At 48.4% G+C, this 23562-nt stretch overlaps 1 protein-coding gene and 2 long non-coding RNA genes across 4 annotated transcripts in view; 1 reads left to right on the forward strand and 2 right to left on the reverse strand.

Moving 5' to 3' along the window:
• Nucleotides 1-475: 475 nt before the first annotated feature.
• Nucleotides 476-4516, reverse strand: LOC122204711. The gene is made up of 2 exons (XR_006195756.1): nt 4477-4516; nt 476-1551 (listed from the first exon to the last, which is right to left on the reverse strand). It is a non-coding gene; the product is annotated as an uncharacterized LOC122204711 (long non-coding RNA).
• Nucleotides 4517-6566: 2050 nt separating this feature from the next.
• FAM120A (family with sequence similarity 120A) overlaps nt 6567-23562 on the forward strand; it is a 95296-nt gene continuing 78300 nt past the window's right edge. For both annotated transcript variants that reach the window (XM_042912308.1, XM_042912309.1), the window contains exon 1: nt 6567-7064. In XM_042912308.1, the coding sequence (XP_042768242.1) occupies nt 6591-7064 (474 nt within the window). In that variant the 5' untranslated portion in view covers nt 6567-6590. The remainder of the gene's footprint in view (nt 7065-23562) is intronic.
• LOC122204709 lies at nt 10616-13782 on the reverse strand. Its single transcript, XR_006195753.1, has 3 exons — nt 12847-13782; nt 12680-12758; nt 10616-11131 (listed from the first exon to the last, which is right to left on the reverse strand). It is a non-coding gene; the product is annotated as an uncharacterized LOC122204709 (long non-coding RNA).

Below are 23562 nucleotides of genomic sequence, written 5' to 3' on the forward strand. Positions count from 1 at the left end.
ATGTAAGCCAATACGATGCAAGGCTGATGCAATTGCTCAGCTCTTTAGGAATTAAGATCTTTCGATATAGTAGCCACTAGCCACTTGTAGCTATTTAATAAGAATTAGGTGAAATTAGAAATTTAGTTCCTTGGGTTTCCTGGGTGGCTCAGTCAGTTAAACATCTCACTCTTAATTTCGGCTCAGGTCATGAGCTCATGGTTTGTGAGTTGAAATCCCACATTGGGCTCTGTGCTCATGGTGTGCAGCCTGCTTGGGATTCTCTCTCTCTCCATCTCTTCCCCTTCCCCACTTGTGCATACTCTCTCTCTCAAAATAAATAAACTTAAAAAAATTTAGTTTCTCAGTTGTATACATCAAGTGCTCACTAATTACATACAGCTAGCAGTTACCATATTGGACAGGATAGCTCATTTTTCCTCTATTACAGAAAGTTCTATTGGACAGTACATCTCAAGAAAAACAAATGCTAGGATAAGATTAGTGAGTCTATTGTCTCTTCTATTTTAATGACACGGAATATTTTATTTTGAAATATAGTGTTTCCTGGTTTGACAAAACTGGAAGTATCTGTACTGAAATCCTTACTCCCAGTTGCACTGATGTGGAGATGGATGCCCTAGCCCTTCAGCCAGGGCTGGGGCTGCCTGTACCCCCATCTGGGACTTGCTGCAGAGAGGGATGGGAGGAGGCAGTGGTGAATAGAGAAAGAGCAGCGGTTTCTTGCTTTCAGCTCTTCCCAGGCTCAGGCTACTGCTCCACCCTGAAGGCATCTGCATTTAAGGCAGAACTGTCTCCCTGCATTCCCCAGGCACTTGTGCTCTGTAGCTCAGCAGGCAACCCTGACCTCTTCCTTTGGCAGCAGAGTCTGTGCAGGGACCTTGGGCTCAGTTTCCAGAGAATGACTGTGTGTTCCTGTGTTCGAGGCTACAGAGTCTCTGGAGGCAGTGAGGTTCATGTGTTCCAGCCTGGTCAGGCCTGTGCTCTTCATACTCTGGTGTGAGAGAAGTGCTCCTTTCAGAAACATTTTGTATGGTTTGAACAAATGTAACAGATCATTTAATGATTATAACTAGTCTCTAAATAATTAAATCTTCAAATGGTTTTGTACTTAAGAATGGAAATTCTTAGTTAAAAAAAATAAACTTCTCATTTTCATGTATATCATGCTGGGAAATAAAATTTAGTTTACAAAAAAAAAATATCATAATTTTGAAGATTCCATCAGGCAGTATTTAAGGGATGACTATTAAGGTCTTCTATCCAAATAAGAGAGACTATATGCCCAACCGAGTACTGTCTTCCAAAGCATCCCTTGGATGTTTGTCCCCTTTTCCTCAGCAGCTCCCAGTGGTGAGGGTGGGAGTAAAGACAATTTGATGCCGGAGTGTCCCATGTCAGTAAGGACGGACGTCTGGAGAAAGAGGTCTTTGATGCCCGGGAAGTGTTGGGAAGGTGGCTGGACATTCCCACAAGTGGTGGAGAAAGGACACAGGCAATCAGTCCTTTGCAGACTTCAGAAAGAATGGACACCAACAATTGTAGATTTTCCTGGGAAGGGAAAATTGTGGTGATAAGGAGTGCAGTAGCCCTTCAGCTAAAATGGTCACCAACCGGGGGTGCCTGGGTGGCTCAGTCGGTTGAGCGTCTGACTTCAGCTCAGGTCATGATCTCACACTCGTGAGTTCGAGCCTCGTGTCCGGCTCTGTGCTGACAGCTCGGAACCTGGAGCCTGCTTCGGATTCCGTGTCTCCCTCTCTCTCTGCCCCTCCCCCACATGCACTCTGTCTCTCTCTGCCTCTCAGAAATAAAGAAAACTAATAAAAAAAAAAATTAAAAAAAAAAGTCACCAACCGATGATGTAAAATGTTTCTTGCCATGCATTTGGGAACTTCCGCTACACTTGAAGAGTGCTAGAAATGTGAATTTATAGAAATCTGTTTATATTTTCCCATTAACTTACAATTAAAACATTTTTTTTACATTTATTTATTTTTGAGAGACAGAGACAGAGCACAAGTAGGGAAGAGGCGGCGGGGGGGGGGGGGGGGGGGGGGGGACACAGAAACCAAAGCAGGCTCCAGGCTCTGAGCTGTCAGCACGGAGCCGATGCGGGGCTCGAACCCACAAACTGCCAGATCATGACCCGAACCAAAGTCAGATGCTCAACCGACTGAGCCACCCAGGCACCTGACTTATAATTTAAAACTATAATTGTATATGCCTGTTTAAAAAATTATGGTTGAAAGAGAAAATAAATTCACACCTGTGAATAGGACTTTTAATCCATATAACTAAAAACAAAAAGCACTTTCTAATTCCAGAATACTAAAACAACAACAACAACAAAATCTTCAAGACTGTAGATATGTGTGTGTGTGTGTGTGTGTGTGTGTGTGTGTGTGCGCGCACTTCCAGGTCATTTAAGTTGACAACAGATTAGAGCTTTAGTACTAGGTAAACATTACAGGTTCAAATCCCAAGCAGGGATTAATGTTTTCTGCCCAGGTCACGGATTCCATGCTTAGCTGTTCCAGCCTGCTGTTCTCCCAGTATATGCTAGTGATTATACGAGTGGGCGCAGAGCCAACTTTCACCTTCCTTGAAGCAATGAAAACTTACCTTTTATTGCTGGTGGACAGAAGCCTCAACTAGGTAGATTATTAATTAAAGGTGTTATTCTACTATAAAGCACTTTACTTTGGAAAGGATCATGTAAATAAGACAGACAGTATTTTCGCTGTAGATGAATTGATCAATAATGAATTGGCTGAAACATGAAAGAGCTGAAAATAAGTATTTGTCATTGATTTTCCATGCATTGATAATTCTGCACACCATGGGCTCTTTATCTATTAATCACAACTTTTTTCTGAGATTTCATTTTGTAATTTTTGTGAGGCATAGGGCCTTGTCCTTTTTAGCGTTATTGTTTGTTTTTTCCGATTTTTCCCTCACTTATATGGCAATCTCCTGGTGAAATTAAAAGTTTTATCATGTGGGGTCTAAGTGAATTGTCCAAAGATAAAGTGGTTGGAAATGAAAGTCCCCAATCATAAGTTGTCATGTGCTGTGAACCCAAGAATATAATTTTTTACTAAATTTTAATTACAGATAATTTACTGTAAAAGTAATGATATTCAAAAAATTTAACTGCAACCAACCCCCAACTCTGAGTTGAGGATGCAGATTACATAAAAGATATGTCAGCCAAACATTTTAACAGCCACTAATGTTAGTCAAAAAGAGAAAAAATTAGTTTTTTAAAAGGTGAACACATAGTTAAATAGGGCAAGTAAGCATAATGAATTTTATATTTTATACTTATGAAAGTGAATTTTAAAGTTTCAAAAAGTAAAATAACTTGTCCATGTTCTCAAGCATAAAGTCTATATAATTATAGTTAAGCAAAAGTATTAAATATAAAAGCCAACATTTACAGAGCATTTGCTGTGTGGTAAGCACACAGATTATCTCATTTAATCCTATAACAATCTGAGAGGTAAGGACTATTAACATCTTCATTTACAGATGATAAAAACCGGGGTTTAAAAAGGTTGAGTAATTTGCATAAGGTCACAGAGCTGGAGGAGACAGATGTGGCAGTCTGACTGCAGAATCCTAGTACTTCACACTGTCTTAAGGTGAAAAAAACTTATTCCCTGAATCCCAGATACCGGCACTAAAGCATTTAAAAAATTAAAAGCAGGGGTGCCTGGGTGGCTGAGTTGGTTAAGCAGCTGACTTACTGCTCAGCTGGTGAGATCGCTGACAGCCCAGAGTCCGCTTGGAATTCTAGCTTTCTCCTGCCTCTCTCTGCCCCTCCCCCACTCGCACCTTTTCTCTCTCTCTCTCAAAATAAATAAACTTAAAAAAAAAAGGTTGTCTTTATTTATTTATTTACTTTTTAAAAAATTTTTTTTTAAATGTTTTTATTTATTTTTGAGACAGAGACAGAGCATGAGCAGGGGAGGGGAAGAGAGAGAGGGAGGCACAGAATCTGAAGCAGGCTCCAGGCTCTGAGCTGTCAGCACAGAGCCCGACGTGGGGCTTGAACTCACTGCGAGATCATGACCTGAGCTGAAGTCGAACACTCAACCGACTGAGCCACCCAGGTGCCCCTTTATTTATTTTTTTAATGATTATTTATTTTTGAGAGAGAGAAAGACAGAGCAAGAAGATGAGGGGCAGAGAGAGAGGGAGACACAGAATCCAAAGCAGGCTCCAGGCTCTGAGCTGTCAACACAGAGCCTGACGTGGGGCTCCAACTCAGGAACTGTGAGACCATGATCCTGAGCCGAAGTCCAACGGTTAACCGACTGAGCCACCCGGGTGCCCCTAAAAAAAAAAAGGTTGTCTTTAAAAAAATAAATAATTAAAAGCAAGCATGTTTAAAATAAGGGCAGCACATAGTGAAGGTAAACATGGAATGCAGTGCTATAAATGAAAATACAGTGAGTGATTAAAACTATCAACCTTGTGGGGCGCCTGGGTGGCTTGGTCGGTTGGTTAAGCGTCCGACTTCGGCTCAGGTCACGATCTCGCGGTCGGTGGGTTCGAGCCCCGCGTCGGGCTCTGTGCTGACAGCTCAGAGCCCGGAGCCTGTTTCAGATTCTGCGTCTCCCTCTCTCGGTGACCCTCCCCCGTTCATGCTCTGTCTCTCTCTGTCTCAAAAAAAATAAATAAACGTTAAAAAAAAAAAAATTAAAAAAAACAAAACAAAACAAAAAAACTATCAACCTTGTGAGCCTGCAGTGGGTTACAGAAGGAAATGTGGCTACTTCTGGGGTGTCAGTATTTAATGTGGCCTTAAATGGCTAACTGCATTTCTAAATAGCACACAATCCTGGCTTCAGCACTAATTTGGTGCATGGGTAAGTGGCTTAGCTTGCACAGTCTGTTTTTAAAAAATTAAACGTTTTTATCAAGATACTAAGAACATTTTACTTATGTATATATCACACTGGCTTGTATTTGAGGTGAAGTTATAAGAAAAGAAATGAAAAAAATCCCACTTGCCTTTTCAGGGACGGAGAGTATGGGGGCTTCTTGGAGCCGCATGGGCGCAGGCTCCATCTGCTCTGCACCTGCTGTCTGGGCTTGCTCCTCTACGGAGGTTTCTTCAGAAAAAGAACAGATGGGAGGGCTGGAGGTAAGTAAAAATGCCACTTTCAAACCCTGAAGAGTTCTGAGTTTCCAAATGCTTCGTTCTGCAAGACATTAATCTGTTTTTTAAAATGTTTTATGGCAGCGCATATGCTTACAGCGTTAACCTCATTTTACAAGCAATTGCGACAGAGATGTGGAGCAGAAATCACGAAAGGATCTCCTTCCAGAAGATGCTCCCAGAGCGACCGGGGTTTGAACCGCTGTTCTTGCGAGGGGCCGCCCAGCTGCTGGGAAGCCAGGAGGTTCGCAGTTGGCACCAACTAGAAAGGAGGCACTTGGGGCGCTGTGACGGACGTGTCCCCGCTCAGGGGTCATCAGTGGTCACCTGGCACTAAGCCGCGGGGCTACACCTGACCTGCGAGTCTGGCGATCAAACCGGCTCCTCGGTGGGTGGGCGGGGTCTGAACCGCCCGCCCCCCCCCCCCGCCCGCTCTCCCCGAGAGGCCGGGGTCCGAGGCCACTCCGGTCGTCAACCGCATCTGCAGGGTCCTGTCCCTCGCTAACCAAAGATGGAGGGAGCCCGTCCCTCCATCCAGAGCACACGCAGGAGCGCAGCGACCTGGTTGCTCCCTCCACCCTGGACACAGCCACCTGCTGCTCCTCGCTCACCCCGACCTCCAAGCTCTCACCAGCCTGCCCCCTTTCCCTCCGCAGTCACCGGCCACAGCGCTGGTTTCGCCTCGGGGTGACGGCTCTCAGGGACCGGACCGGGTCTCCTCGGGGTGACGGGACCCGCGAATGCGGACGGGGTGTCCTCAGAATGACTGGACCCGGGGACGGGGGTCTCCTTAGAATGACGGGGCCCGCGGAGGAGGACTGGGTCTTCTCGGACCCGCGGACGGGGGTCTCCTCGGAGTGACGGGACAAGCGGACGGGGGCGGAGGTCTCCTCCGAGTGACGGGACCCGCGCGCCCCGGGACGGGGTTTCCTCAGAACGAGGGGACCCGCGGCCGCGAGGCCTCCAGGGCGCCCCCTCCCGCCCCCCCGGGCAGGCCGCGCGCCCCTCCCCGCGGGCCGCCCTCCGCCGCCGCGCGGCCGGGATCCGGGCTGGGTTCGGGCCCCGCAGGCCGCGGCGCCGCCTCTTCCGCCCTCCGCCGGCCCGCGTGCGTCAGCCTGCGCCGCCCCGCCCCGCCGCCGCCGCCGCCGCCGCCGCCGCCGCCGCCGCCGCCGCCGCCGCCGCCCGCGCGAGGCCGCCTCAGCCTGGCCCGGGCCTCGAGCGGCGCACGGCGCAGGTCCCTCCCGCCATGGCCCTGGGAGGCGGCAGCACATGGCGGCCGCAGCGGCCATGAGCGCGCCCGCGGCCCGCCCCGGCCCCCCCTAGAGCCCGCCGCCGCCCCGGCCGCGCCACGGCCCCGCCGCCCCCGGCCCCGCCGCCCCCGGCCCCGCCGCCCCGCCGCCCCGCGCCCGCCGCCGCCGCCGCCATGGGCGTGCAGGGCTTCCAGGACTACATCGAGAAGCACTGCCCGAGCGCCGTGGTGCCGGTGGAGCTGCAGAAGCTGGCCCGGGGCAGCCTGGTGGGCGGCGGGCGGCAGCGGCCCCCGCACACGCCGCTGCGCCTGCTGGTGGACGCCGACAACTGCCTGCACCGCCTGTACGGCGGCTTCTACACCGACTGGGTGAGCGGCGGCCAGTGGAACCACATGCTCGGCTACCTGGCCGCGCTGGCCAAGGCCTGCTTCGGCGGCAACATCGAGCTCTTCGTCTTCTTCAACGGCGCGCTCGAGAAGGCGCGGCTGCACGAGTGGGTCAAGCGGCAGGGCAACGAGCGCCAGACGGCGCAGCAGATCGTCAGCCATGTCCAGAACAAGGGCACCCCGCCGCCCAAGGTCTGGTTCCTGCCGCCCGTCTGCATGGCGCACTGCATCCGCCTGGCGCTCATCCGCTTCCACGTCAAGGTGCGGCCCGCGGGGGCCGGGGCCGGGGTCGTCGCCGCCCCCCGCCCCCCCCCGGGATGGGGGGAGGGGCGGGAGCAGGGCGCAGGCCGGGCGAGTCCGGGGTCGGAGGGCGCGGGGGCGCAAGATGGACGCGCGGCCTGGCGTCCGGCGGGCGGGGGAGCCCGGAGCCCCGGCCGCGCCGCGGGCTTGCGAGGTGCGGGCCCCCCACCCTCCCCTCCGCTCCGGGCGCGACGCTCGTCTCGCGGGTGACCGTGCTCGCGCAGCAACAGGTTTTCGGTGCGAGCGAGTGGGCTGCGCGGCCACGCGAGGGGGTCCCGGCGGGGCTGTGCAAGCCGCTCGCTGCTGTCACACGGCGTCCTAGCCGGGGACAGCCTGCCGGGGCCTGCCGAGGTGCACCGCTTTCGAGAGGCGACACGCGCCTTGGGTCCGGGTTCCCTCCGAGACGACACTTTTGAGAGAAATTGTCCGAGTTTTGTGTGCGCCAGATTTCAAAGAATTGTGAGATCTGACATGACGGAATCTCGTCGGTTCTGGGACTTACAGTCTTGGGTTTTGTGCATCTGTTGCGAAAGGCGTAGCGGCAAGAGTTAGGGCGAAGGGGAACGGGAACCCGATTTCCAGGGATGATGTCTCCGCACGGGGGGCCTCGGCCACTTTGGGCCGGGCACCCCGGTAATCAGAGCCTCTGCTGTCCCTTTGGCAGAGGGCTCCACGCTGCACCCGGGCCAAGGGCAGCTTCGGGACCCAGCAGCCACTGCAGAGATAACATGCAAATCAATGACCCTGGGCTTCGTTTGGATTGCTTCCTCGTTCATTGCTTTTTGTAAAAAACTGGGGGGCTGTTTTGGTTTTCTGGCTCTGGCCACCGTGTCTGTCTTACAACTTGTTTGTCTTGCCATTATTTCTGCTCGCAACCGCTTGAGCCCAAAGTTTCTGAAATTCAGTCTTCCTGACTGCCTGAGTTGAGATGGTGGTGGGGAAGCCTAAAGTGATAGCGGAAGTCCCACCCCAACCCTGTTGCAATTGGTGACGGGGTTTGCGAGTCTGCGGGTCGAGGCGGCTGGGAGATCGGGGATTGGTGTGTGGGCCTGGCCGAGACACAGCCAGCGTCCCCTGGGAGTTTGGGTGAGCGCCTAGGGCCGCTGGCATTTTCTGCCCTGGAGCCCGGGCTCAGGGAAGTAAGGCAGCCTGGACTCCCGGCCGAGATCCACCTCCTGACTGTGTCCGAGAAGTATTCCGAGAGGAAACTAGCGCTGAAAAGACAGGATGAGCTTTTGGTCAGACGACTTTCAAATATTAGGAAGGATTGGATTCGGTGTGTCTATCTTTGAGAGCGCTGCTGAATTCTTTATTTAACTGTAAAAAAAGTTTATCTTTGCATCCCTGTGAATGTGTGGCTTGCCTACTAGGTGCTCAGAAGTTTGACCAATGTGTGAATGTTTGGACACTAGATTTAAGATAATTTCTTCCACTTAGCTTTCCAGACACAAGACGATATTTTTTGCTTTAGTTAAGCTTTTGATTCCCAATATAGAAGCATAGTATAGTGTTGGTTGCTCAGGTTAGTGCAATAATAACTCAATTACCTGGAGGCCGCTTGACCTGGCGGTCTCACCGTTTTGGAAGACGTCTAAGAAATTTAGCTACTAGAAATTTCTCAGCAGCCAAACAAGAGATCAGGAAGTTTTGGTACGGTGACCCCCCCCCTCCCCCCCCCAAAAAACCCCACAAAAAACAAAACCAAAGCTTTCTCTTTCCTCCTCACTGGAGAAGCAAATCTCCTTATAGACTGCCCTCTTCTTTTCAGATGTGGTTCTGATAAGCTTGGTTATCTGTTTCTAAGGTCAGCGTGAGAAAAGGGTGTAGAGGAAAGTCTGCCAGAGGCAGGAGCACCATTAATAGCAAGAAGTGACACTTCAAAAGGGAGAAGATTAAAAAAAGCCGTAAAAATCAGACATAATTCTGGGGCTACTTTGGAATAAGGAGAACAATTTTATGTATTTGAGGAGCCCCTGAGGGTTCTCTTAAGAGAATGGAGCGATGTGTACTATTTTTAAAAGATGCCCATTAAAATGGTTAAGTAAATTAAAAGCATGAGAATATATCACTGTATACCTGTTAGAATGGCTAAAATAAGCCATACCAACACTACTAAGTGCTGGCAAGAATGCTGAGCCTCTGGAAGCAGTTCACGTGGCTGGTGGGCATGCATGCGGGCGCACCACCCTGGAAAACAGTTCCGCAGTTAATGTTAAATATACATTCACCCTGTGACCCAGCAGTCCCTCTCCTGGGTAATTACCTAAGGAAACTTTTGTTCATGCAGGAACCCTACTTTGGTGTTCCTGGCAGTTTTATTCATAATAGCTAGTGCTGGAAACAAACGAAATATCCTCTAGTGGGTGACTAAACAAACTGGTCCTTCCATAGGGTGCAGTCTTCCTCACCAATGAGAGGGAGGAAGTATCGATACAGATACAGACAACTACTGGGATGAATCTCTAAGAATTTATGCTGAGTGAAAGAAGGCAGGCTCAGAAGGTGTGATTCTCTTTCTATGACATTCCCCTGAAGATGAGGCTGCATTGATGGGGACCAGATGAATGGTTGCCAGAGGGGTGGGGTTGGAGTTGGGCGTGGACATAAAGGGACAGCAGGAGCTTTTTGGGGTGATGGAACTTTTCTGTACCCTGATGGTGGTGGCAGTTACGTATTTTAAAACATACAGCTACACGTCAGAAGTAGTAAAAGTTCATTTTACTGTACGATAACCACAATTTTTTTCTATATAAATTATATAAAATTGACAAAGGAATTGACGTAAAATCTCACTCTATGTAATGTTGGGCACGTGAGGCACATGTCTTATAAAAATCTGCCATCTTGTTGGCCTCCTAGGCTTTTGTAAACTGGCAGAAAGGCTTAATTTCCTCAGTTTTGCTTAGAGAAACCTTTTTTGACTTAGAAGACTATGTCTTTGGTAGAGTAATAATTGTAATTTTTTTGTACAGTAATAATGATATATTTTTAACCATTAGAAGTTGGCGTATGAATCGGCTAATTTTGTTGAGGTGTTTGGACTGCCTGGCCTGAACTTGGCTTCTGCTAGGTACTGGGAGTGTTTCCTCTTGTGTATTTTGAGTCATCACAACCTTTGAAACTTCAGTGAGGGACTGATTTATTTAAAAATCTTGGTGGCATTAAATCCCTAGACCTTTTCTCAGTGATCCTGCTGCAAGACTGGAGTCGGCGTGCGGGTTTAAAATGAAAACCTTCAGATCTTACCCTGAGTCGGGGCTCTAGCGTGTTTACTTAGAGCTGACATAAGAAAGCCGAGATGCTGTTTTATGACAGTGGAAGTCTGTGAGTGAGATTCGGCTGTGACTTGAGATTTGGGGGATGACAGTCCCTATCCTGGCGTACCTGGTGGGACAGGGACCGACTTGTGGACAGGGACCGACTTGTCGGGTGCCTGCCCTTGCTGGGCCCTTTCACAGAGCTGTCTCATTTGGCCTGCGCAGGGTTTTGTTACTCATTTTGTATGGAAAGAGACAGAATTGCTGAGTAGGCGACATCGGGGGACAAGTAACCAGTAACTTTCTCAAGAGGGAAGTGCGGAGTTGAAGGCAAAGTTCAGTTTCTTTGTGTAAGAATGCCTCGGGGGTGTGCCTGCCTGCAGTTCACTCCCAGGTCAGATCCCATAGCACAGCGCCTCTGCTCTGTTTTCCAGCCACTGTGGGAGTGGGAGCAGCAGGGTTTCTGCCCAGAGACGCTAAACACCAGCAGTACACCTTGTTCTCAAGGACCTCAAATTGACCAGGGAATACTTAGGTTCAGAATTGACCACATTACAAGTAAAACCAGTCATCCTTTTAAAATCCTTAGTTTAAAATATTTACTTTCTTCCATTGTACGGGTTTTAGGCTGGCTTATCTCAGCCTAAGGTCTTCAGGGTTCATCCACGTTGTAATGTTGTGTCAGTTTCCCTCCTTTTTAAAGGCTGCGTAATATTCTGTGGACCGTCCATTTGGTCTGCCCACAGAGGCTTGGGTTGCTTCCCGTTTTGTCTGTTGTGAATAATGAAGAATGCTGCAGTGAACTTGGGTGGGCAAAAATCTGACCGAGTCCCTGCTTTCAATTCTTTTGGAGAAGTGCCCAGAAGTGGAATTGGTCGTTGTATGGTAATTCTGTGTTTAATTTGTTGAGGAATTGCAATGCTGTTTTCCACAGCAGCTGCCTATGTATGTTTTATATTATACTTTGCACAATAATATACTACCAGTAGTTTCAATTTCTTGACATTATGATCACAGACTACATTATTCAGCTACTTGCTTTTTTTTTATAAGGATGTAAAAAACTTTCCATGTCTATATGGTTCTAATTCTTTTATTTTTTATTTTTTTTTAATGTTTATTTATTTTTGAGAGAGAGAGAGAGACAGAGTCAGAGCGTGAGTAGGGGAGGGGCAAAGAGGGAGACACAGAATCTGAAGCAGGCTCTAGGTTCTGAGCTGTCAGCACAGAGCCCGATGCAGGGCTTGAACTCACGAACTGCCAGATCATGACCTGAGCTGAAGTCAGACGCTTAACCTACTGAGCCACGCAGGCACCCCTCTAATTCTTTTTAATGCCTGCATGGTGTTCGATAATTTCTCCAGCGCCTGCAGAGGTGCATGCACAAACTTTGAAAACCTTAAAGGACTATTGAGCCAGCATTGCCAGACTTCACATTTTTCAGGAAAGCCAGAAATCCAGATCTTTATTTACAATTATCTCGTTTAAAAAATACTGTTTAAGCCAAGCAAAATAGGCTGTGGGCTGGATTCTGCCCTTCAGCCCCCGGTTTGTGATTTCAGCGTTGATTTCTAGAACACTCATCACCTTATCTAAATCTCTCTCCCCTTTTCTTAAAGTTAGACTGACCAAAGCCAACCTTTCCCCTCTGTCTGCCTTGTTCGAACCCTTTTCAGTCATCAAAGTGCTCCCGTTTCCTGGGGCTCCTGAAATAAGATAATAGTCTGCTTCTCTCCATTACATGTTCTTCCTTCTCATAATCCCAGCGTCGCCCCTTTGAGGGTACTGCTGTCCGTGTGCTCATGCGGCACCTGCCTGGTCCCGTGGCCTGCACAGACCTGACGGACAGCTGGTGGTATGCGCTTGAGACCGAGTCTACCAAGCCCCATTCACACAGCTGACCACGCACCCCCTGCCTCCTGTCCTTCACATCCAGTGGCCGTTGTGTTTGTGTTTGTGCTTGAGCTTTAGCCACCCCAGAGCAGGACCCTGTACTTAGTGGGAAACTTCACTGTTGACTTCAAATGTCGTCTCCCCTCTGCAGCCCGACCCCTTTTGAGCTGGTCTTCACTGTGTTTCTGTTCCACCCTTTGTGCACTTGGTCTGATGCTGCTTGTAGCCCTAGCTGGTTCGAGTCTCATGACTGTCCACTTCGAGGTTATGCTCCTTGCCTAGAGTCCCCCCCCCCCCCCCCCCCCCCCCCCCCCCCCCGGTATTTTGAGCCCCAGCCTGCCTGTCCCTCCACCAGCCCGGCCACCTTCCACGTGCCCCACTCCTCCTCCTCCTCCTCACTCCAGTACCGCCACCATGTTAACTCACCACGTGGAGCCACCGGGCCTAACAGGCGCTTGTGCAAACGCATCGGTGGTTGTGAAACGAGATCATCATGTGTTTACCACTGTTGGGAAAAAATGATATAGAATAATAAAATTGAGCACAAAGTACAGCGCAAGACTTATACTGAGGGTAGATACCGTTTCATTCACCTGTGTCTGGGCAGTCGTCAGAGTCGCATCTGCATTGTGACCGGCCTCCCACACCCGTCACTTCACTGGTGGAACTCATCCTGCACACCATGTCGTGCCGCCTGTGGGCCCCTCGGGTCAGTCATTCCTGCCAACATCTTGAACAAACCATTGATCCAGACTCCGTGTTGAGGCTCAGACCCTCCTGTGATCTGAGCTCTTTCCACCTGCCTGCGTGGCTCCCGGTTCCTGTGTTGTGCTTCATCAGCGCTCCAGCCAGCCCACTCACTGCTTCCCCAGAAACGGCCTGCTTCCCCGCTCTTCTCGAGGCGCTCCTTCGTGTCTAACTGCCCACATCTGCTGGTCGGAATTTTGCTCATACTTTAAAGCCCATCTCAGGCACGGCCTTCCTTCACAGAGCCTCTGATGTTCCCAGAGGTAGGCCAGGGACAAGCGCAGCGCCCTGCTTTCCTGCGTTCCACCTTGTTGTGGCTACCCGTGTGCGTATCCCCAGCTGTCAGCTCCTGCAGGGCTGGGACTCCGTTCACTCCCGCGTGGGTTTAGTATGGGTGTCGAACTTTCTAGTCACATATTTGCTTTGTACTATTTATATAGACAGAGAAATTTCATTATTTTCTTCTAACGTCTGGATCAATGCCATTATGTAAGACTTATTTTCTCACCTTAAATTTCTGATAATCTCTTTTCTGACTGGTTCCCAGTGATGATTCTTCTTCCCTTTGGCAAATACTGAGTGCCTGTTACTGGCCAGGCATGGAGGAGCGACTACATAGGAAAGAAAGGAATCCTCCAAGGAACTTAGTCTACTGACAGGGGGCTTGTTCATGAAGACTTCTCAAGTGTCACCATCTTGAAATAAGGTAGATCGATCTGAGTTTCAACTTCATAAATTCTGAAACTTAAATTTTCATGTATTGGAGGGGCACGTGGGCAGCTCAGTCAGCTAAGTGTCTGACTTTGGCTCAGGTTATGACCTCACGGTTCGTGACTTTGGCTCAGATTATGACCTCACGTTGGGCTCTGTGCTGACAGCTCAGAGCCTGGAGCCTGCTTCGGATGCTGTGTCTCCCTTTTTGCCTCTTCCCTGCTTGCACTCTGTTTGTCTGTCTCTCAAAATAAATAAACATTAAAAAAAGTTAAAGTAAAAATTTTCATGTAATGTATTTTGGAGTAACATTTTTAACAAGGACAGGATTGCTAGGAGTTAGCTGAAGCTTGAGGAGATTAGTATAGTAGGCTAACTAAACACTGAGGACAAATAATGTTGGTGTTTCTTTTTTTAAAATTTTTAAAAAATTGTTAAATTTTTAAAAAGTTTATTTATTCATGAGAGAGAGAGAGACAGACAGACAGCATGAGTGGGGGAGGGACAGAGAGAGAGGGAGACACAGAATCTGAAGGAGGCTCCAGGCTCTGAGCTGTCAGCCCAGAGCCTGATGGAGAGCTCAAACTCACAAACTGTGAGATCATGACCTGAGCTGATGTCAGATCCTTAACTGACTGAGCCACCCAGGCACCCCAGTTTTTAAAGTTGATAAAGTTTAATTTACGTGTTCGTTATGACATCCACACTCTTACTTGTTTTTTTAGTGGAGAAAGAAAACAGTTTTATCATTGGATAAGCAGTGGCATCAAGGCAATCTATTAAAGAGATCGCAACAAAAAAAAGAATCTCAGCCTGTCACATGGCCTGCAGCCACAGTCTGTGCTAATGGTGCGCTCTGATGTTACCGTCTAAAGGAAAAGTAAAACCTCTGTCTTTTGACAAGTAGGAAGTTACCTCTTGGAGCCAAGTGTCTAGGCTTCCTGAGAGATTGGGGAGATGGGACACAGCCCTCCTTTTATTATTATATGTTTTTAATTTTATTTTTTTAATTGTGGTAAACTATAAAGGTTTTTTTTTTTTTTATACCGTTTTAACCATTGTTAAATGTACAGTGCAGTGTCACAGAGCACGTTCACTGCTGTGCAGCTGTCCTCATCACCCATCTCCAGAACTTCTCATTCTCCCAGACCTAACCTTGTCCCCACCAAACACTAACTTCTGTCCCCCACCCCCTCCCAGCCCCTGGCACCCACCACCTGCTCTCTGTCTCTGAATTTCACTGCTGTAAGGACCTCATGTAAGTGGAGTTGCCCAGTATTTGTCCTTTTATGACCAGCTTACTTCCCTGACCATGGTGTCCTCAAGGTTCATCCATGTCATAGCAGGTGTCAGGATTTTATTCCTTTATAAGGCTGACTAATATTCCATTGTGTGTACACACCACATTCCCTTTATTTATCTGTCGATGGACACCTAGGTTGCTTTTGGCTATTGTGAATGATACTGCTACGAAAATGGGTGTACAAATATCTGAGTTTCTGCTTTCAGTTCTTTGGGAATATGCCTGGGAGTGGAATTCCTGGAATGGAGGGTGGTTCTGTGTGCAGGTTTTTGAGGAATGGTCCTGCTGTTTTCCATGGTAGCTGCGCTATTTTACATTCCCACACCCAATGTGCGAGGCTTCAGTTTCTCCACATCCTCATCAATGCCTGCTTATTTATGTTTTTTTTTTTGTGTGTGACAGTAGCCATCCTAAATGGGTGTTGAATGGTATCTCATTGTGGTTTTGATTTGCATTTCCTTTATGATTAATGAAGTCGAGAATCTTTTCATGTGCCACTCCCTTATTTAAAAAAAATTTTTTTTAATGTGTTATTTTATATTTGAGAGAAAGAGAGAGAGAGAGAGAGAGAGAGAGAGACCATAAGCAGGGGAGGGGAAGAGAGAGGGAGACACAGAATCTGAAGCAGGCTCCAGGCTCTGAGCTGTCAGCACAGAGCCCGATGTGGGGCTCGAACCCATGAGCAGTGAGATCATGACCTGAGTCGAAGTCGACGCCCAACCAACTAAGCCACCCAGACGCCCCTCCACTCCCTTATTTTAAAAGAAATTCTTTTTCCTGGCTTTTAAGACCACTGCAACCAATTCTTAGAGAATACAAAAGAGATGTGTAAGGTAAGAAGCTGTTCAGCTCTGATTCCAGATTTCATGATGGGTGAGACGTAGTTTTAGACATCTCTAATGTATGTTATAACTTTAAATTGCTCTTTAAACAACAGTAAAAACCTTCCACCAAATCGGAGTTAACTTTTACGTCCTTGTTCCTGTGCTGGACTTGAGCAGGATCTCACCCACCTAGGACCTGGTTACTAGAGCTCAGATCAAGGTGTCGTTTTTGAAAAAACAAAAGAATTTAGGTGACTCATATCCTCTTATGTTCAGGTTAACTGACATCTTCTAAATCTCATAGGTGGCAGGAGGGTGTGTCGCATTCTTCCCTAAGCTGGCGTGAAACCATTCTAAACAAAGACCTCACACGGTATTTTTGTTTTCTTTATATCAGAAGATCTATTTAAGACAACTCACTGTGTTTCAGGTCCCATATGTTTGAAAAGTGTGAAGAAGCCCATCCTTTCTCACACAGTTTCTTAAAGACAAATGGTAGCGGACTTTTGTCAGCACTTATTGATGAATGACTGAGCTGTTTACAGGTAGTAGCTCATTAACTGTCGCTGCTGCCCTGTGAGATAGGGAGGGCATGATTTGCAGATCAGGAAGGGAAAGTGCAGGAAGTGTTAGAGCAGTGGGGCTCACCCACCTGGCGCCAGAGACAGAAACCTTCCTGTGCCAAGTGCCTTGACCCTGGAGATTAGGAGTATGTAGCAGTGTGAGCTCGTCATCTGACGGGACCGTCCCCATAGCTGTTGTCAGCATTAATAAGTAGCTATACTCTCAGAGTAAGCTTGGGGAACTTTTTGGTAAGCATTTCTTGTGAAAATACAGAGTTCTAATGGACATGCCTTTTTTAATGACACGCATGAGATGAGAAGATTCACCTGGGGTTTGGAGGCTGGAACACAGGCTAAGTGTCGGAGGCTGCATCGAGGCTCAGTGCAGCGTCCCTCACTGGGACCAGCGGCGGGCGTTTTGCCAGCTGCTGAGGCTCTTCCACCCCGATGGTATGTGTTTCTGGAACCAGGTGGGCATGGAGGCAGGCGAGGCGCTTTGTGCTTCCCACGTGGTTCCCAGCCAGGGGCCGGAGCCGGAGCCGGTGCTTGAGTTGTGCGTGCAGGGGCTCTGGGGTGCACCCCACATCTGCCCAGCAGTGGCAGCCACAGCGAGTCAGTGAAGGCCTAGTGCCTTTAAGGTGGTGGTGGTGGTCTCGGGGAGCCAACCCAGGGTTTTCCTTACTGAGGCTATACACAATTCCAAGTTTGGCTCGCTCTGGGGGAGGGGAGGCTTTACCCCCTACTACCACTCGCTTGTAGGAAGGAAGGTCTCAGGGCGTTGTGCTTTAGCTTGCTTTATAGTTTCTTGGAGTTAAGCTGAAATAATTATCCCAGTATTGTATGTGATAATTTTTACTCACTTCTAAAATTAGAATTAAGAACTAGGTGTACCAGTTTCGTTGTATTGCGCCCAGTTTGCGCCTGGAGCTGGAGGCCAGGGAATCAGAGAAGCAGGTGCTGTCCATGGGCAGGTCAGGTGGGAGGCGAGCCCGGGAGCGCAGGGTTTGCAGGCTCAGAGAGAAGGTGCTTGGAAGAGAAGGACAGCCAGTGCCTATCAGACCCTGCTTCTCTGAAGCTTAACCTCTGGCATTTAAGTAAAAAAAAATTGTTTTTTAATTTTTGAGAGAGAGCAAGAGCGAGAGTGAGAGACAGAGAGAATCCCGAACAGGCTCCATGCTCAATGTGGAGTCTGACATGGGGTCCATCCCATGACACTGGGATCATGACCTGAGCTGAGATCAAGAGTCGGACGCTCAACAGACTGAGCCACCCAGAGGCCCGTGTGGCATTTAATTTCTATCTTTAATTAAATCATTACTTCTCAAGTCCTGTTTTGATGCAGCCTAGACCCTTGTCCTGTCCCCAGCTGACCTTGCACTGACCCAGTCCTGCACCCTCGCTTTGATCAGGCTCTGTGATGCGGGTCCTGAGGCGTTGTCCACGGGCCCTGGGCAAGTGGACTTGGTTCACATGGTTGTGGGTCTGTAATGACCCAGGCTCACCTGTGGTGGGCTCTCCTGCTTCCCGAAGCCCCACCATCTGCGGAGAGAGATGTTTTCACATAATAGGCTCTTTGACTGTGCTGTTCATGCCCGTTAATGCTTTGTTCACCTGGCGAAGTAGCTTAAAATAGTCTTCCAGCTGGTGTCTTGTAGACTGTTGACTTTTTTCTTTTTAAAATAAACTTCTTACTGTGGAATAATTTTAGGTTTATAGAAAAGTTGCCAAGATGGTACAGAGAGTTCCCGAATATCCTTCCCTTTGCTTCCGTGCGTGGTAACAGCCTGTGAGCACGCACAGTCGTCAAAACTAAGAAGCTCGCTTCGGTGTGCACGGTGAACTGGGGTGTGCTTCGTTCCCATCTCTTCCCTCCTTCCACCTGGGGCCTTTTAGGCTCTGGGCTGATCTGGGGTGCCCTGTGGCCTTCAAGTGTCTCGTCTCCCCGGGCCCTTGTGGGCCAGGACAGCTCTCAGCCTCTGCTTCTTTGGTGACCTTGGCACTCTGGATCCGTGAGCAGCTGTTTTGTAGGCTGGCCTCCAGTTTGGGCTGCCTGATATTTTCTCGTGGTTTTTTTTTGGGGGGGGGGGGGGCCCAGAGGTGCAGTGCCCTTTTGTCGCGGCGTACCATGCTGGAGTCTGCCGGCCTCTGCCCCGGGACACCACTTCATCCTGTTTGCTGGTTTGCTGCTTCGCTGCTTCGGAAGTGGTCTTTTAGGGCAGCCCCTGTTTGAGGGGCTGGTGTGGGTGAGCTTCAGCTGCTGGGGAGGGATTTCACGTTATTGCTGGAATTCTTCTGTAGGGCATCTTCTTCCCCTTTGTTTGGACTCTTATAGGCCCGTGTATCTGTCTCATACTTTGGGGTAAAACCCAGCATGACATTCTTTATTTTCTTGCGCACGCTGTTCCAGCTTTGGCCATTGGGAGTCTTTCGGGTGGGTTCCTGTGTCCTTCATTTTCTGAGCACCTCCTTCCTTTCTGGTACACAGGTATGTGGCTGCAGGCCTGTCTTGGATTTCCCTGCCCCAGCATCACCCATTTTTCTCAAGGGCCCTGGTTCCATTTAGTGAACGGAATTTAGAAACCAGATGGAGGTGGGGTGTTCTTGCTCCTAAGGTGTGGCTTTTCAGCCCTTGGTTGACAGCTGGGAGCTGTGCATGTGCTCACTTACGTCTGATGATTTCTCTGCCTGTCTGTGTTGTCACCTACACACCAGTTCGTAGGATGTCTCCATGGCTCAGCTGGCACCACAGGGTTGTGCCAGCCTCCTCCCTTTGCCCCAGCGTAACCCCGTTCTCTGACAGTGGGACACCTGGCTCGTCCACCACACATGAAGTGGTCTCAGTGCTGTCACCTGCACCCCTACACCCTCGAGATACACATTACCAAGAGGGGTCAGTCCTGTCTGATCTGGTTTTAATTTGCATATGTTAAAGTTCATTCTCAGTGTGAGATGTGCAGTTGTATGAGTTGGACAGTGCATAGAGTCATGTGTGTCCACCACCCAGACCTCTGGCTCTTATCTGTGTCCTCTTGTGGTACGGCCCCAACAGGCTTTCATCACTCGCCTGTTGGGGAGGATTGTGTCTCTGTCACCTTGTGGTCTTGAGGCCATGTTGCCTTTCCTCAGTTAAAGGCATGGTATTTTTTTTAAAATATAATTTATTGTCAAATTGGTTTCCGTACAACACCCAGTGCTCATCCCAACAGGTGCCCTCCTCAATGCCCATCACCCATTTTCCCCTCTGCCCCACCCTGCATCCACCCTCAGTTTGTTCTCAGTATTTAACAGTCTCTTATAGTTTGCCTCCCTCCCTCTCTGTAACTTTTTTCCCCCCCTTCCCATCCCCTATGGTCTTCTGTTAAGTTTCTCAGGATCCACATATGAGTGAAAACATATGGTATCTGTCTTTCTTTGCCTGACTTATTTCACTTAGCATAATACCTTCCAGTTCCATCCATGTTGCGATAAATGGCCAGATTTCATTCTTTCTCATTGCCACGTAGTATCCCATTGTATATACAAACCACATCTTTATCCATTCATCAGTTGATGGACATTTTTTAAAGTTTATTATTTTATTTTATTTTTGTTTTATTTTATTTATTTATTTTGAGAGAGAGAGGGACAGAGAGAATCCTAAGCAGGCTCTGTGCTGTCAGCACAGAGCCTGATGTGGGGCTTGAACTCACTAACTGTGAGATCATGACCTGAGCTGAAATCAAGAGTCAGTTGCTTAACTGACTGAACCACCCAGGTGCCCCAGGGCGTGGTGGGTTTTAATGGTGGGAGACAATACCAGCATTTTGGAAGTTGAGGGAAACTTAAAGACCTATGAATTGTACATTCCTGGCTTGGCAGATGAACTTCAATCCAGAACTGGGACCTAGGTGTTCTGGTTCTGTCCCCCCTTGCCAGCACTCAGGGTGCCTGAGGTGGAACCATGAGCAGAACCGGGGGGGGGGGGGGGGCGGGGCGGGGTGGCCCTCCTTGCTTGGAGGTTTGAAGTCTGTGCTCATGGGCTTGGTTCCTTCATCTTTTGTTTTATGAAGTTAATTCTCTTGGACAGCTATTTGTCTCATGCTGGGTATACTTTGAGGGAGGATTAAGGTATTGTTAATGATTTGCAGATTAGTGTTGTAGTGACTTAACAAGAACTCATTCACTTTGCCTTTTTTATAACTTTTTATTTTGAGAGAGCTAGAGAGAGAGAGAGCACTCATGCGCGCACTTGAGCAGGGGAGGGGCAGAGAGAGAGGGAGAGAGAGAATTCCAAACAGGCTTTGTGCTAGCAGCACGGTATGAACCGTGAGATCATGACTGGAACCAAAACCGAGACTTGGATGCTCAACCAATTGATGAGCCACCCAGGTGCCCCAAGTTGACCAGTTTTTTGGCCATTGAAATATACACACTTACTGGCAGGCTCAGGGGTGAGCAAGGACGTCACTAATACAAACATATGCACTCCTTACATGAATGAGTGGCATGTAAATTGTCTCTGTCTACCCAGCCATCCTCTTTGCTAGCTATTTATTTATTAAATTAGAAAAAAGATGTTTATTTTTGAGAGAGAGAGGGTGTGAGCAGGGGAGGGACGGAGAAAGAAGGAGACACAGAATCCAAAGTAGGCTCTAGGCTCTGAGCTGTCAGCACAGAGCCCGACGCGGGGCTCGAACCCATGAACTGCCGGATCGTGACCTGAGCCGAAGTCGGATACCTAACCAACTGAGCCACCTAGGCGCCTATTAATTTTTTTCTTTTAAGGAAGTTTTCATTAAGCATAATTGCACCATCCCGACAGAACTGGTGGCATTTGCTTTCTCCCTTCAGTGCTTTCCTACGGAAGCAGCTCTGCGTGGCTCTGCACAGGGGCTTGATTCTGAACGGTTTGCTTGTGGGAAGCCTTCCCCACGTTTGCCTCCAGCACAGTGGGCTGCCCTGTTGACCTGGCTCATGGATGTTCAGTCCCTTTCTCCTGAGGAAGCCTGTTCCTTGGACCCGTGTTATGCTCCCCACGCTTGTTACCAGTGCACTGGTTTCTTAGGCTCCCTTTCATGGAGTAAGGTTACTGGGTCAAGTAGTGCGAACGTTTTATGGCTCCGGAAAAATGCAGGTTGTTTCCTCTGAGTTTTACTCCCATGGTCTCCCGTGCTCACCTCGGTCAGTGCACCTGCTCTTCCCCCTGGAGGGCCCGTGTGGGCGATGGCACAGGGCTGGCCCTGCTGCCCTTCCCGGGGGGGCTGTGACCGGCCTGTGGGTACTCAGGAGCACTGCCCCTGCCTCAGTGTCCCGGGAGAGCGGTTTCATCAACTCCCTCCCGGGACACTCAATATTGAGTGTACGGTGTGCGGCTCCTGCACGTAATTCTGTGCCCTGTCCACAGGGTGCCCGGCTCTGGAGCAGGCAGCCACGCTGCCTCTTCACCTCCTCGGAGGGGTGGGGGGCGAGGGGTGGCCACTCACAATCTCCTCTCATTTTGGGGCTTCCGGGCAGATTGTGAAGATTTATGATGAAGGATGCCTGGATGACAGCCGGGGGTTGCTGGTGGTTTAGAAGTACTTTAGGACATTGCTGTCATTAGAAAGTTCTACGTCCTGAAGTGATGGGGGTTGGAGGCTTGGGCTGGGAGATGTGGAGCTGGCCTGATGTCAGAACTTTTTAAAACTGTACTTTTCCATGTTAGTGAAGGGACGAAACTGCGTTCTTCTAAGACCTTGTTGTTAGATGAAGGGACAAAACTGCGTTCTTCTAAGACCTACAAGTGAATTGACTGTATGTTATATTTTTCTTGTGAGGTAAAACATTTTTATCAAAATATTTATCAAGAGAATGCAGGAAGTTACTTTTCCTTTATGCATATTTCCTTTCAATATGCCTTGCTTCTGAGTGAGATTTCATTATAACTAACTTTCCAACAAAATATGTGACTACTTGTCCTGTGAAATTTGGTGAGAGATGGGAGAGATTGTATGGTCCTACCCAGCAGGTGACCAGTGAGCACTCACTGTTTGCAGGTAATCTAGTTTTAATTTTAATTCAGTATAGCCACTCATTGGACAGTATAGTTCTAGAAATTTATGTTTAAGTAAATTTACATTTATGTTTTTCACCTTTAGGGCTCTTTGGGGAGTTAATTTTCCGTTGTTAGCTGTATCATGGGATTTAGTTTAAAATTCTATTTTCTTTCTTTCTTTTTTTTTTTTTTACATTTTTAAAGTAGTTTTTTTTTTTTAAGTTTATTTATTTGTTTTGAGAGAGAGTGTGAGAGTGAGTGAGCACAAGCATGGGAGGGTGAGAGAGAGAGAGAGAGAGAGAGAGAGAGAGAGAGAGAGGGAGAGAATCCTAAGCAGGCTCCATGCTGTTGGCACAAAGCCAGATATGGGGCCCAAACTCATAAACTGTGAGATCATGACCTGAGCTGAAATCAAGAGTCAGACGCCTAACTGACTGAGCTACCCAGGCGTTCCTAAAATTCTGTTTTCTCAAATACCTTAACTATTGTAGAAACAAACAAACAAAAAACCCTGCCAGATTTCAGTTGGTTAAATCAGTTTGGGAAACAGGAGAATTGATTGTCTTTGACTTCATATATTTTAGGAAGGTGGTTTTCAATGCCTTTTGGTATGTTTTTGGGAGCAGAGAGATTTGCAGAGCCTTTTACTTTTCTCCCGGTACTGCCACTGCCCTTCCCTTAGCATGCTGCCGACCCGGAGATACGGGGGGCAGACCACTCACAATGAGAGAGCCAGTACAAGGAAAGAAGCCATGGCTTGTGGTTTTCATCACTGAGCAGGCAATGAGGTTAGCCCTGGTTCCCATGGCGGTCCTGTGCTGGGGCTGCACTGCCAGCTCTGGTCCTTTGCACGGGGTAACCACATTACAGTGATGTTTGGGGTAAATGCTCACCCTTACTACTATCCCCATGTGCCAAGTGCTTTAGGGTGTAAATAACTAGTGGATTGGTAGGTGGTGGGTAACATGTGGCTTCTGTGTAAAAGACCAATCCTTCTGACCTATTTGACTTATTCCTACTTGGAAGAAATTATTTGGTTTCCCCAGGGTGGCTGGCTTCTCGCTGTCTCTTGCTTTGACACTTCTTTATTTTCTTCTTCTGTCCCTTTTTGCTCTTTCTGTTTTCCTTCATAATACTGTAAAGGGAAT

Source organism: Panthera leo, chromosome D4, assembly GCF_018350215.1.
Source record: "Panthera leo isolate Ple1 chromosome D4, P.leo_Ple1_pat1.1, whole genome shotgun sequence".
In the NCBI taxonomy this organism is placed as follows: Eukaryota; Metazoa; Chordata; class Mammalia; order Carnivora; family Felidae; genus Panthera; species Panthera leo.